Raw genomic sequence first — 14,902 nt, 5'->3', positions numbered from 1 at the left:
AGGGGTGGCCGGCGGGGTTTCCAGGAGCCAGCCCAGGGCCCCGCGCACGCAAGCCCGAGTGTTGGGGGACAAAGGCGCAGGCACACTCCGACGTGCGGTCCAGGGCTGCGTCGGTCCCGGTGACCCTCGGCGTGTGGGCCGCGCCCTGAACGCCCGGAAGCGCCGCGCTCGCCCCCATCTCAAGACTTCCCCACCCCAGGCGCGCACCCCTCCGCGGATCGCCCTGGGCCCCGCCCCCTCCCAGCCCACTTTCTGCAGGGGCGGGCCCTCAGGAACCCTCGAGCGCCCATTGGCCCTGGCTGCCGCGCCGTCTCGCCCAGAGCGGCGCTCCCATTGGTTCCGCGCCGCTCACGTGACAGGGAGAACGAGGAGGCGGTGGCGGCGGCAGCGGCGGGGGGAGCGCGCAGCGAAAACAAAGATGGCGGCCACGCCGGGGTTGGTGGCGGCGGCGGCGGCTGCGGGGCGACGCGCGGGCCGGACCCTCTGAGGCGGCGGCGCAGGGAGCGGGCTGCGGGGTCGCGGCGGCGGCGAGAGGGCGGCGGGAGCGCGCGGCGCCCCTAACCTCCAGCCGCGAGAGCGCGCCGGCACCCGCCCGCCGGGCCGGCTGGCCTCGATGTCCGGCGCCGAGGAGGCCGGCGGGGGCGGCCCGGCCGCGGGGCCCGCCGGCGCCGTGCCGGCCGGGGCCGGGGCGGGGGCGGGGGCGGGGGCCGGGGCCGGGGTCGGGGCCGGGCCCGGGGCGGCCGCGGGGCCGGCGGCGGCGGCGGCGCTGGGAGAGGCGGCGGGGCCCGGGCTCCCGGACGAGGCGGGCCTGGCGGGCGCCCGGCAGCTGCAGGAGGCGGCCGGCGACCCCGACGCGCCGCCCAAGAAGCGGCTGCGGGCGGCCGAAGCGGCCGAGGGCGGCGGCGGCGGCGGCGGCGGCGGGCAGCGGGAAGCTGGAGGAGCGGCTCTACTCGGTGCTGTGCTGCACCGTCTGCCTGGACCTGCCCAAGGCCTCCGTGTACCAGGTAGGGCCGCCGGCCCGACCCCGACCCGGCCCGGCCCCAGCCCGCCGCGGCCGGCCCCGCGCCGCGTCTCCTCGCAGGCCGGCCGGCCGAGCCGGGCCGGGACTCCGCGCCTGTTGGGAAGCTCCTCGTTCTCCTCTTCTCAGACTGTCTTGTTTTTTGCGTGGAACCCCCTTCTTTCTCGTTCTGACTCTCCTTAATTCCCCATCCGAATCTCATCTCTCTCCCTCAGATGCTTCTCTTTCCAGCTGCCCCCTCCTCAGCAAACCCCCCGCCCACCCCCTCAGGCTGACCCCACAGAAAACTGGGGCCAGATGCCCATCCTCTTCCCACCTCAGAGCCTGTTGTCCTCATTCCCGAGCTCCCTGGGCTCAGGGACCCCCTGGTCTTTCCTCTTCACTGAAGAGCTCCATCTCTATTCTTTTGGTAGCCACACCCCCAAAACCTGTCCTCCCGCTCATCCTGTACCCCTTCTTCCTCTCCAATGGAAGAATCCACTTCGCCTTGTCTGTCTCTTTCTGGGAAAACATTGAGAAGGGAGGGGATCCCCTCTTTTCCTTCCTTGGTCCCTTTCTCTCATTCCTGGTATGGATGAACCACCCGCATCCAGCCTCACAGTCTGGGTCCCTTCTCCAGCCCCAGTCTGACCCAGTCCCTTCTGGACATGCTACGCCCTTGGCTAGGCTCCCCCGCATCCTGCCTCACCCATGCCAGGCCTGGCTTCCTGGGCTGCCAGCACTCCAGGAGGTCTGTCCACCCTCCTCCTCCCATCTGAGGATCCAGCATAGGGGCTGGACGCAGAGTCCTTAACCAGCTCAGGGCCATCAGAGAGGGTACCAGGCCCAGGTGGGTCTTACGTGTGCATCACGTAGCACCAAGGGCTGCACTCTGGCCCCAGAGTCGGTGTGCAGTGTCTTGCCTTCTTTGTCTGTCTCTCTTCACCTTACCCCCCACCCCTCCTCTGATCCCTGCTCTCCCCAGAGCTCCTTGAGGAACAGAACAGGTTCTCTATCCCTTTCTTTGCACTTACAGGATCTTGACATGGTTGACGGGGTCTTGTTCCTCTTTTTGTACTCAAACTGGGGGCCATGGGTGAGCGAGCCATTCTTTGTAGTAAGGAGTGTGGGGCTGGTTTGGGTTATCATTTTTTCAACCTCTGAATGTGCAAATCCTTCTCACTCTGGCAGGTTGTTTGGGAGGACCCCAGTGCGTGTGCATAACAGAGGAAGAAAAGAAGGCATTGACGGGGAAGTGGGTTCAGTTCTTTGGGGAGAGAGCACTAGTTCTCATTCCACCTTCCTGGGCTTTGGGAAGCTCCTGGGCAGAGGCTCTTGCTCAGGAATACCACAGGCCTCCTGACCCAGTGCCAGCTGGGGGAGTGCTTCCTGTAAGCCCCTCAGCCTTGGGGGTGCTCCTCAGGACTTGTCCTCTCTCTGTCCTCTTTTTCCGTTGCCCACAATCTTTTGATCCTCCTAGGTAGAACTCTTCCTTCCTTGGGTCTTGAGTGACAGCCCCAGAAGCCAATGGTGAGGGGATTCCTAGGGGAATTCAGGAGTCTCCTGTCTTCTCTCCTGTGAGTGGGCTGGGGCTGGACCTGGCATAATGATAGGCCACGTGGTGCTGTCTCCTGGTCTACTCAGCACAGAGAGTCTCAACTCTGCCTCTGGCCAGAGCTGCTGGTGACTGGACCTCTGAGCCTGGCTGGTTTAAACCGGCCTGCACTGTGCTGGGAGCTGAGTGTATACTGGGCAGCCGGAGGCAGACAGCTGAGCAGCTGTGATGGAGAGTGAAGGCACTGGGGCCACCCTGAACTGTGGCCCTCTTCACAGCCCAGTGGGCTCTGCTCCCTGGGAACAGGCCCACTGAGCAAGGAGAGCCAACTGACACTGAGCTACAGGCTCTGGCACTGAACCCCTGCTCCTCTTCCGTTCTTCCCAAGTCACACCTGGGCCTTGGTAGGGAGTTGTTTTCCTCTCATCTCTAGAGGCCTGGAGAAAGTTCTAGAATATGTGATCAGTGGGAGAGCCCTTGGCTCTAGAAGGATTGACCAGAGCTCTGCCACGGGTCAGAACTCCTTTAGCTGCTGGAAGACCAGCCATGGGATGGGGGGCATGTGGGGCATGGATGCCCAGTAGTACCTATGCTGGAGGTTGGGGTGTGAGGGGCCTGAGGGAGGGGCTGGGGGAAGGAGGGAACGCTTCTTGGTGGCTCCCTGCCACAGGTAGGATTCCACTTCACCTTCACAGTGACCCTGGATGGGGGCATTGAGGTCAGGGGTCTCTTGCCTGGTCAGCCTCAGAGCTGGGTTTGCTTCCTGGAGGATCTGGTCACAGATGACATGGGCTGCACACATGTTGCATCAAGATGGGTGGGCACAGAGCCTTCTTTGTGTCCCTGGTCAGGGCCCACTGCTAACCATCACCTTCTGGCCTGGGTTTTTGCTGGCCCATCTCTAGTAGACTAGTCTCAGGCGTGTTCCACTCTTTTCCTACCGGCAACATTTTTCCTAGCCCTGTTGGGACATGTGGCTCGGGGCTGGTACCAGCCCCACCGTCCAGCTGGGGGCTCTCTCAGATGGTGCCCAGCTCTGGGGTGAGGAGAAGAGCCAGTAGCCATGCTGAGCACTGTGTGCTGTGCCTGGCACTAGAGCTGCCGGAGACAACTCAATGGGCTTCTAGAGTTGGCTGGGTGCACGATAACTCAAGAGCTTACTCTCTGGCCACCAGACCCCACCTCCGTGCCACTAGGGAAGCCTTGGTGGTGGTGAAAACTCGCCTCAAGCAGACATGGGCTGCATGGGTGGACCTGTCCACCTGCTTCCAAGTCTGAGCCCCTAGCCTGGCAGGGCCTGCTCCCCTGCATGCCCAGCACATCGCACCACACACCTGGGTTGGGAAGTGCTCCGGTGTCAGACCAAGGCACTTGTACACATAGTTCTCACTATGGCTGGCATTAGGACAGGGTAGGGCCAGGGCAGGTACAGCAGATGGTGGCTTTGATGTTCTCCAGGCACGCAGGTGGGAATAGGAGGGCTGGAGGTACATCAGGGACGCTCACGCAGGAGCAGATGGTAGGCAGCCTGTGCTGGCAGGAGTTCTAGATGCAGCCCAGTGGCCCCAGGGCAATGTGACCCTCCTCTACTGCCTATGAGAGCGCCTTCTCTGGGGGAAACACAGCCTCATTGGTGCCTGGAGTGATGCAGCTCCATGCCTGCATCCTCAGCTCTCCCCTAGCCCTTCACATGAGGCTCAATGTGTCCTCCATCAGACAGACCTGGCCCTGACCCTGCTGACATGAGTGAAGGCCCTGAGCTGTGGACTGGCATCTGGAGGAAGGGGCTGCACAGCTCTGTCCAGCCTCTCACCAGCCAGAAAAGCTTGTGACCCCTGTCAGGGTGAGGGACTAGTCAGGGGGTCTCTGTTATGGAATGTGACCCCAGCTGGCCTTCTGGCGCCTGTGCCCACTGTGCCCAGCCTCCAACCTGGGCCTTGCCAGCAGTGTGCCCTGCTTCTCCAGCCCATTGCTCCTGTGCCACTTCAGCCTGTCTACCCTCTCCCTGTCTCTGCTCATTCCTCCTCCTCATGATCCCCACCGAGGCGGCACCGCCCTGCTGTGGCCCTCTTCCCTCCCTGCTACAAGATACCCATTCCTCCCCACCTGACTGGGGCACTTGCTGCTGTCTGCCCTCTGGGAGGTTGGGTATGGCCTCCTACGCCTCCCACCCCTAAGGTCTTCTATTTCTGCCAGGACTCAGCTCAGGCCCTAGCCCAAGGGGACTGGTCACCTGAGTGGTGGTCATGCTGGTAAAAGGCCCAGGAAGCAAGGGTGGCTCCATCTCTAACCCGGCCTTGGCCAGTGTGGGCACAGGCCTTGGGGAGCCTCCCAGCATGCCATCTCAGCGGCCGTCGGCATGGCTCGTGCTGCAGGCTCTGTTCAGGGTGATGTTTGAGGAATCCCTGGTGGTGCTGCCCACCCATGCATCCTGGGTTCCTCTTCCCCAGCTCTCGGACTGCGGCTGGCTTGAGCTTTGAGGTGAGAAAGGTAGCAGAAAAGACCGAAAATACGTCTGCTTAGGCCTCCAAATCAAGGGCAGAGAGGAGAAGGCTTCTGGACTCTGGCTAGATGAGAAGCGGTGTTTTTGTGGTGCTGGTTTGTCATTTGAGTTACTTTTCGATCCTGGCAGCACTTAGGTTCTGAGCAAGAGGCTGACTCTGCGGGATTGCCTGCTTCCTACCCAAGTCCTGGCTCTCGGGGTGGCTTGCCATTGAGAACCACTGGCCCAGAACTTCAAACCTAAAACCTGGTGAAGGTTGGCGTGCTGGCTTCCCCCAAAACAGCTGTGTGTCTTGGACACTGCATGGTCTCTTCAGGGCCCCGTGACTAAAGAGGTTGAGGAGACCTCATGCCAAGCCTGTGGGGGTGTGGGGTGCCCTGAGGCCCTGCTGGGCCTGGTGAGGGCAGACTTCCAGCTGGGCTGAGTGGCACTTTTGGGGTTGATGCCCTTGACTGTGCTTTGGAGGGTGGGCTGCTCACATGGGCCTGGGTGCTGAGCCTTCCTCTAGTGGGAAAGAGTGGCTATGGAGGGACCCCAGAGTTTGAGGGGACTGGGCACTCCAGGCTTCAAAGAGGGCTTGAAAGACCTACTGACCAAGAGCTTGGTTCCCGCGAGTTGTCAGGGGATGGGACTGGGGCGGGGGTGGGGGCATTTTCTAAGACGTGTTTATGGCCCAAGGCCCGGGGGTCAGGGCTTTTTTTCATGAGTCTGGTTGGTCCATTCAACTCCCCCTTAGCCCAGGGGAGAAGTTGGCTCACCTGGAGGCCCTGGGCATGTACAGCCTGGTGCAAGTAAGCGGCCAGGCAGAGGGCGGGGCTGCTGCGTGGTGTCCTCAGGGGCCAGGTACAAATGCCTGCTTCTGGACCATTTGCAGAGGGTCTTGGGGGTGGGGCCCCGACTTGGGTGGGACTCGGGACCCCAGGGGCAAGGGAGAGGCTTTTGCTGAAATCACAGGTCTGTGTCTGAGTCCCTTCTGAGGCTGTAGGCAGGGCCTGTGTGAGGAGCTCGCTGGGCTCTGCTGCATGATGACCATAGTCGTGGGCGTTTGTTCTGTGCCCACCAAGTGCTGGGGGCCGAGCCACACTGCTATGTATGTTGTCCATCCTGCCTCTTCAGCACATGATGAGGCCAGTCCTGCCCTCGTTGCCTTTTGTGCCAGAGGAAATTGAAGCCCAGAGAGGGAAGTGACCAGCCTAGGATCATGCTGCTGCTGACCTGTGGGCTGGAGTCTAAGCCAGCATCTGTCCTGGGAGGGCCTGGGAGGCCCTATGATGTTGTCTTGGGTTGTGGTATCCCTCTCCCTGCCTCTCCCTACCACCAGGGTCTTCCTGGCAGGTGGTGGGAAGGCATCCTGGCCCAGGCACTGCAGGAGCTGCTTCTGGGGGCGCCCAGGCTTCTGGGGGCTTGGCCCTAATATATTGAGTGGGGCACTCTCGCCTGCCCTGGCTGGTGCTGTCCATCCAAGGCTTGGTGTGCGGCCAGCACCGTGCAGAGTCCTCTGGGGCCTGGCTTCTGGTTGGGCAAATTGGGGCAGGTGCGGTCCAGCCTGGCCACTGCAGAGGCCAAGTCAATGCTGCCCTGTGGCCAGGCCTGCGTGGAGTGTTGAGGTCTTCCTCAGAAGGCCAAGAGGGGCCTGGGTGGTGGGGAGGGCTTTGGAGCATGGTGACCGCCCTGCTTTGTACACCTGGGCAGGGTGTTGGCTGGGCTTAGGCCAGCCACTTGGTATCCACCCGGAGAGTGTCCCTTGGTAGCTGGTGAGGGGCTGGTTGCATGTGGACATTGTCTTTTCCCTTCGCTGGGCCAGCAGTGCTTTGGAGTATCTTGCTGGCTCACCACGTTCCGATCTAGAGCTGAGCTGTTGGGTCCAAAGGGGCAGGGACACCACCTCCCGCCAGAGCCTATAGGCCCCCTCAGAAGGCCTAGAGCAGGAGGGCAGGGTCAGCGCTGCCTCCCTGTGGTGCCGTATCACCCGTGCCTGTGTTGGTTCTGGGGGCTCTGGGAAAGGGGGCAGGGGCTGGCCAGGGATCTCGTGTGTCCCTGCAGCCCCCAGGCTCTAAGCAGAGGCCTGCCAGGAGGGCATATGGGCAGGCTCTCTGCTCCAGAGCAGTGGGCTTTTGGGGTGGTGCTGGGAGGTAAGCAGTCACACACTTGGCAGCCTCAGTGTCCCTCAGGAGTCCCAGGACTCCATCCCTAGTCTTCCCCTCAGGCCCACACCCTGACTGGGCCCCCAGAGACAAGAGAAACCAGGTGGGTGGGGCCCAACAGGGTGTTGCTGCCACTCTGCTCAGGCAGGGGCCCCAAGGTGACTGTCGAGCTGGGCCCTGTCCAGGCAGCCTAGTACTAGAGCTAGCCACACACAGGCATGGGGCCCCCAGGCCTGGGGGGTCTTGGCGTCCTGCTGGGCTTCCTCACTGCGGGTGCTGGGCAGCCGTTGGGGCTTCACCGCACGTGGTGCCACCTGTCTCAGCCTCCCTTCCAAGGGGCACCCTGAAGTTTCCTCCTCCACGAACAAGTGGTCACGTCAGCATGTGTGGCTTCCCTCTCGGCCTTGGCACACAGTATGATCCTCTCCCTGGGGTTCTGGTGTGGCAAAGCTGGGCCTCTGTTGAGTCAGGCCCTTGGCAGGGGCTGTGAAAGGGGGTGTGACCATGGCCCCTGGTTTGTGCCTGTGGCGTCTGTATCCCCCTCCGCTCCTGTCCACTCACTGCATCTCTGGCTTCTCCACTGATCCCTAGGAGTGGACAGACTGCTTTTCCACCCTGCTCTTCCTGTGGGCAGGCCTCACCTCATCCTGATCATTCCTGGGACCAGCCTCACTCCCTACCCCCAGCCAGCCCTTGTGCCCAGAACTGGCGCTGGCCCGCCCCTGCCAGACCCTGTTCCTCCACTGTGAGTCCAGCCAACTCCCCTTCATCTTGCACATTTAATTTTTGACCTGACTTAGAAACTGAGATTTGAGTGCAGATAATCTGTGGTGTTTGTGTCAACATGGATTCTGTGCATGAGGCCTTTGTCCCCAGCTCACCTGCCCCCACTGTCAGTCCTCAGCATGTAGCTCCCATCACTCACTAGAGCCCAGGCCCAGCCCACAGGTACTCAGAGCTCGCTCAGCCTCCTGCAGTTCCTCAGCTCATGGTGTACAGATGCCTGAAGTGATGGGATGGCAGCTAGTGTCTACTGAGGACTTCATGTTGGTGAGCGTGGCCAGGCAGTGACTCTGTCTGCCTCCGCCCCACTGCATCTCACTATGAAAAGGGTCCTGGACCCCAAGGGACCCGTGTTGCTCAGTGGCTTTCTGGAGGCTTGCCATGGATGGCGGGCCCAGGCCAGCCACTGGAGAGGCGTGTGAAAGTGCTGCCTGCTTTTTCATCCTCAGCTAGCTGTGGGGGAGTCTCCCCAAATGGAAATCCAGCTAGTCCTTGGTGGGCCCCCAATGGAAAGCTGAGCCCAAGGCCCGCACACCCCTCCCTCCCAGCATTCCCTGGGCTCTGTGAGACCACCACACCTGCCCCTCATCTGTACCAGCCCCATGGGCCAGGCCTGAGGGGAGCTGTGTCTGCCCCAAGAGGACACTCAGTCCAAGTCTTAGCTCTTGTACCTCTTGGTTTCTGTGTGGGTTTCTCCTCCCCCAACACTGTAAGCCCCTGGAGGACCCAGCCCACAGCCTACCATATATCTCTCCATGGCACTAAGTGGGTGCTAAGGAGGTGTGTGTGGAGCTAGTGAGAGACCCAAGATAGGAGTTGAGGTGGCAACCCACTGTCCACACATGGAAGGACCACCAGCAAGAGAGGCAGGTTGCTGACAGGCAGCTTCCGGGTCTCAGATCTGCAGGTTCAGAAAGGGAAGGGACCTATTGGCTCCTGTTGACCCAACCCAGCAACATGTCCCACTTGCAGCCCCTGTTCCCGCCTCCCCCAGGCACACATTGTACCCACACACCCTTGTCACAAGCCAACTTGGCTTCTCCCCCAGCCACAGCTGTGTGCCATCAGCTCTTGGGAAGGCCCCCACAGGTAGCTAGCTCCACTGGGTGGGTGGCAACTGCCCTCTCACTTGTGCTGGCCAAGGAGGGCTGGAGGGGTTATGCTGGGGGTGGATTTGAGCCAGGTCCCCAGCCCCCAGCCTGAATGGCCCTTGTGAAGGCCAGGGAGAGGGTGCTCCTGCCTTGGCACGAGGAGCAGTGTCTCCTGCCCCACTCAACACCCGATGGCTAAGTGCCACTGCTGTGCTTGGCCAAGAGCCCGCTTTCCTGCAGGCATCCTGAAATCAGGGCCTGTAGGGACTCTTGGGAGAAGCCCTGGCCCCTGGCGGGGGAAAAGGCCAGGATCCAAGCCCCTATGTGGCCAGACCAATCACCAGCAGGCCTGCCTCAGTGGAGAGCCATAATCTGCAAGTTGATGAGGGCCACCCTTGAGACACCCACTTCTTCACAGGGGCCCAGTTGGCTGTATTCTTGTAGTGCTCCAGGAAAAAGGCTTTTCCCTCCTGAGCAGCAGCCCTCTGTGTTTGCTAAACAACAGCATGCCTGTACCTCTCCTTGCCAGCAGCCCCTCCTACAGCTGGAGTCCCTCAGGATGGCCGCTGGCTTGGCCTTAGCTGGAGGGGGTGGGGCGGGGCGGGGCAGAGCAGGCAGGCGCAAGCGTGTGTGCAAGTCCCGCAGGTCTGTGAGCTTCATCTCCCTTTCCTTCTTCGCAGTGTACTAACGGTCACTTGATGTGCGCTGGCTGTTTTATCCACCTACTAGCAGATGCCCGGCTGAAGGAGGAGCAGGCCACATGCCCCAACTGTCGATGTGAGATCAGTAAGAGCCTCTGCTGCCGCAACCTGGCTGTGGAGAAAGCCGTGAGCGAGCTGCCCTCCGAGTGTGGCTTCTGCCTGCGCCAGTTTCCCCGCTCCCTTCTGGAGAGGCATCAAAAAGAGGAGTGCCAGGACAGGTAACCACCTGTCTGGCCCTCCTGCCACAGGCTTGGCCACACGTGCAGGGCCCAGCACAGGGCTGGAGACCACTCTGGTGTGGGTGAGACCCAAGTGTGCGGGATACTCTGGCTGGTCCTTGTTGCCCAGACCTCAGGTTCCGCACACGCAGCCCACCGACCACCTTTTAGGGCTGGGCCAACGTGAAGCTGCTCAGGGCCCAGGCCCTGGAGGGGGGTGGCCCCACAGAGGGCAGGGGGCTTGGATTTGTACCCAGTGTCTGTCTGGTAATCATCCTGGCTCTGCAGGGTTCTCTTTGACTGTGTGGTGCTTCTTTGAGGCTGTCCTTGGCATCCCTGAGCCCAGGAAAGCATGGCCAACTCAGGAGCTGTGGGAGCTCTCTGTGAGGGTACGATGGCACCCCAACCCAGCCCTGGCTGGTTCACACTGTCGCCTGCTGTGGGGCCAGGCCACTGAGCCTCACCTGGAGTGAAGCTGTGTAGGGTCCGGGACCGTGATCAGTGGCCACTATTGCCAAGCATTAGAGAGACCCCCTAGCAGTGGGTGTAGGTGGCATGTGCATTCACAGTCCGAATGTGCTCCTCTTCTCTCTGACTTTCACACATGCTCTGATCCCTTCCAGGGAGCCCACACACAGCGAGTGTGTCCTTCAGAGAGTGGCTCATATATGAGCAAGGCTGGGCAGAGGCCCACCTTTGGAGGACTACTGGGCACAGCCACCTCCCCAGGGCGCAGGCTGTGACCATGGTGCTCACCTCCTCTCCAGGGTGACCCAGTGCAAGTACAAGCGCATCGGCTGCCCATGGCACGGCCCCTTCCATGAGCTGACAGTGCACGAGGCTGCATGTGCCCACCCAACCAAGACGGGCAACGAGCTGATGGAGATCCTGGACGAGATGGATCAGAGCCATCGCAGGGAGATGCAGCTCTACAACAGCGTCTTCAGCCTGCTCAGCTTTGAGAAGATCGGCTACACAGGTGAGGCCCTGCCCACCGCACGCAGCCCACTGCACGCCACTCAGCTGAGGGGCCAGGAAAGCAGCAGGCTTTGGGCAGTGGGCACAGGTCGCGCCGGTTGCTGGGCTCTGGACAAGCTCCTGGCCATGGAAGGATCCCTCTGGGGGAGAACACAGGCTGGAGGCCAAGCAGGGAAGGGGCTGGGGCAGGACTCCAGGGGTACCTGCATGGCTCTCACAGAGGCCCCTCCCACCTGTCCTTTTCACCCCATCCCCGCCCGCCCCCCTCCCCCCCCCCCGCCAGCTAGCAGTGTCCTCACTGCATGGGGCTGCACAGCCCTGGGACAGTTGGGGTCTAACCAGAAAGTGGGTGTGTCTTGGGGGGCCCAGGAGCTGGGGGCCTGCCCTGCAGAGCCAGGGGCAAGAAGAACACTTGTCACGTCGGGTCCTACCTGCGGGAGGTCACTGCAGTGGCCACAGGCCTCCTAAGGCCAGCAAGAAGATGCTCAGGGCCAGGGCTCCAGAATGAGCGAGGGTGCCCAGCTCAGAATGCAGAGCTGAGAGTGGACGTCTAGGGCCGGGCAGGCTGGACCACGCCCAGGCCCACTGGATCTCATGGGCTCTCCAGGCTACTGCTACTGCCTTTGGACGTGCTGGGGAGCAGGAGCCAGGCCAGAGCCTGGTCCATACACAGAGAACAGCCAGAAGTACCTGCTGATGCTGGGGCCATTCAGGGAGACTCCAGCCCTCTACTACCCAGCCCATACCAGGCGGCCAGCTCAGAGCATCAAGGGCGGTCATGGGCAGCCAAGTCACACTGCCTGGACTGGGCCTGGCTAGGTGTGGGCCTGCATGGGCCTGAGAGGCTGAGGGCCCAGGGGCCTCAGCAGCAGAAGGCCGCGGCCCCTGGTTAATTGCAGCTTCAGCCACCCTGGTGGGCGCCATGGCACAAACAGTCCAAGTCAGGCCTCAAGGGTCCAGGCAGGCCAAGGTGTTGTGACTGCGGCGGTGGTGGGCAGGGAGCCCTGTCCACTCAGGAAGGACTGGCCGCCTCCGTGGAGGGACTTGCCAGCCACAGGCCACGGGCTATGCTGAGAGGACTGTGTGACGGCAGTCACCCATTGACTGATGGGCCCTGCAGATGGCTGGCAGAGCCCAGCACTGGGCCACACGCTGGTGCTCTGCCTCGCAGCCCAACGCAGGCTCCAGTGCCATGTGCCAGCCTGCCCGCCGGCTTTTCTGGCAGCTCTGTATGGGAACCAATAAAGTGCACTTGTTCTCAGAACTGCATCCTGTCTGTGTGTCTGCTTACCCACGCCCCTGGGGCAGGGCCTCTCCCTCTGCCTGGGTCGGGCCCTGGGGAAGGGCGAGGGGGGAGGCCAGTGGGGGTTGGGGCTGGCCACTCACTTCCCTCAGCCTCTGGGCTCCCTGCAGCTAATGCGTGTTACTTCTGTTTATAGTTGTTTCCCCAAAGCTTGTGTACGCCTCCATTTGCCATAATTGCGTTTGATTTGCCTTGTGACAAGTAGAGCACGCTGTGTCCTGGTAAGTTGCCTTCCTCCCTGGCTGAGCCTGTGTCCTCGGCTGGCCGGTAGGGAAGGCGCCGCCACGCGGCCCCGCCCACACTGACTGCCGGCTCTTCCCGGCCTGTCTGTCTCCACAGAGGTCCAGTTCCGGCCGTACCGCACCGACGACTTCATCACGCGCCTGTACTATGAGACGCCGAGGTTCACAGTGCTGAACCAGACGTGGGTTCTGAAGGCGCGCGTGAATGACTCAGAGCGCAACCCCAACCTGTCCTGCAAGCGCACGCTCTCCTTCCAGCTCCTCCTCAAGAGCAAGGTCACGGCACCCCTAGAGTGCTCCTTCCTGCTGCTCAAGGGCCCTTACGACGACGTGAAGATCAGCCCCGTCATCTACCACTTCGTCTTCACCAACGAGAGCAACGAGACGGACTACGTGCCGCTGCCCATCGTCGACTCCGTGGAGTGCAACAAGCTGCTGGCCGCCAAGAACATCAACCTGCGGCTCTTCCTGTTCCAGATACAGAAGTAGGCGGCACTGCTGTGCTGCCCACACCTGCCTGGCAGTGGCTTCACAGTGCTCTCTGACCATTTTAGTAAAGGAGGAAGGAACAGAAGCGAATGTTGGGAAAGTCTGCATGTGTGTGCGACAGTGTGAGCGCTCTGCCTTGCCCTCCGCCGGCCCTCCGCCCCGCCTCCCCTATCCTGGCGCCTAGGCTGGGCCACCTGCAGAGGAGACGGCGGCTCAGGGAGCCCCCAGCGCGCAGCGAGGTGCACGACCCGCTCTGGGCCGGGCTCAGGCGAGCTGACTTCAGACGGCATATTTGATTGCAATTAAAAAGGCACCTTGTTTGCTACTTTCTGTTTTGTTCAAGGGGAAGGCATGGCTGTGATTGGACAGCGTGGGAGCTTTGGTTTGGCCTCTGGGTCAGAGCCTACCCATCCCTGTTACTGCATCTCAATATGCCCCCAGGAGAGACTTGGAGATGCTGCCCCCTCTGTCCTGCTCCCTACAGGCCTGGTCAGGGGGCGGGCAGGCTTGGGGGTCTTGCAGCAGTCCCAGCGCACCCCCCAGCCACTCCAGGGAGGCAGGACTTGGCCACCAGGGCTCAGCAGACATTTCGGAATGCAGGGTGAAATTCTGTCTCTTCCTAGGAAAAAAATTAAACTCTTTACAGGCTCTTCTATAAGGTATACAAATTTAGAGAGAGAATCTATTTTCTGTATTCAGCCTGGAGGGTGCAGCGTCCCCAGGCTGTGAGGAAGGCTCTGGGGGCCGCTGGTGGTGAGTGAGCCTGGCTGGGTGAGGGGCCGAGTGGGCCAGCCACCCCATGCTGTTCTCAGGGACCAGCTGCTGGCCCTGCATCCTGGGGTCTGCTGCAGAGGTCAGTGCTTGGAGAGGCTGGTTTCTCACCTGAGGGAGGCAGGCTCTTTCCAGCCTTGACTTTGCAGCCCTGGCCCCAGGACTGCAGTGAGCAGGCCTGATGTGTGGGCCTCACAGGGTGGGAAGGAGCCTTGCCTGGAGAACCCCAGATCCCTTGGAGCTACTGGGAAGGGGAGAGCTTAGCCACCACCCCCCTTGCTTAGGAGACGTGGCTCTTCTGTGATAGTTTTTCATTGCTTCAATACCAAAGAACCGTTTCCTTTGTCCATGTCCAGGCCCACCCCATGCCTCAGAGCAGGCCCCCCCCGCCCCCCACTGCCAGCCTGGTCCCCCAGTGCCCGGACGCTGTAAAATCGGCGGGCAGGGCAGCCCTGGCAGCAAGAGTGCAGAGGTGCAGGCCTGGCCTCTCTGAGGGTTCCTTCTACTGGCCCTCAAGTCAGGGGCTGAGAAGTGGGGGGAAGGAGCTGTGAGGTAGAGCAGGAGCCTCACCCCAGATTCTAGTGGCCAAGACAGCCCTCTGAGTCAGTTCTACCCCAGGGCGGCTCCCCAAGTTCTTCCGAGAAGCCTGTTTAGCTTTCTGTTCCCAGCCCAGGGCACGGGGCTTGCAAGGGATCCCCCTCCTGCAGGGTCAACTCTGCCTGGCCACTGAGGGGATCTGGAGGTGCTATGCTTAGTTCTCTGCTCTCTACAAAGAAAGACCCTAGCCCAGCCCCCAGCACACCGTTGGGGGCAGCGATCTCCGACTTGGGCACAGCCTGGCGGGAGTCCCACTGCCCTCAGGTCTGCCCCCAGCTGGCGGGCACAGAGGATGACATTCAGGTAGACACGTATGGGGCCTTGTATGTAGAGGATGGCACGTGTCACTGCATCTCCGTGTCTCAGGAACTGACATCTATGTAGAGTTTCTGGATTTCAAAGTGACCATGTTGCAAGGAGAGCCGGGAGAGGGGCAGGCTTGCCCAGACACGTGCGTTTGGGTGCTTGTGTGAGAGACTGAGTCAGCAAAAGGTTGGGCCCCTGGCGGCTCTCTTGGGGTGGGGCAGGGT

General features: G+C 61.6%; 1 protein-coding gene across 1 annotated transcript; it reads left to right on the top strand.

Annotated features, from left to right (window-relative positions):
* The first annotated feature begins 467 nt into the window (after positions 1-467).
* ZFTRAF1 (zinc finger TRAF-type containing 1) lies at positions 468-13,329 on the top strand. The gene is given in 5 exon segments (XM_070632354.1): positions 468-895; positions 897-1,004; positions 9,754-9,992; positions 10,760-10,971; positions 12,613-13,329. Coding segments are annotated over 5 exon segments (1,233 nt in total). The 5' UTR covers positions 468-613; the 3' UTR covers positions 13,005-13,329.
* Positions 13,330-14,902: the final 1,573 nt, after the last annotated feature.

Source organism: Equus przewalskii, chromosome 8 (assembly GCF_037783145.1).
Source record: "Equus przewalskii isolate Varuska chromosome 8, EquPr2, whole genome shotgun sequence".
In the NCBI taxonomy this organism is placed as follows: domain Eukaryota; kingdom Metazoa; phylum Chordata; class Mammalia; order Perissodactyla; family Equidae; genus Equus; species Equus przewalskii.
The sequence above is the reverse complement of the archived record's forward strand: the minus strand, read 5'-3'. Positions and strand labels throughout refer to the sequence as shown.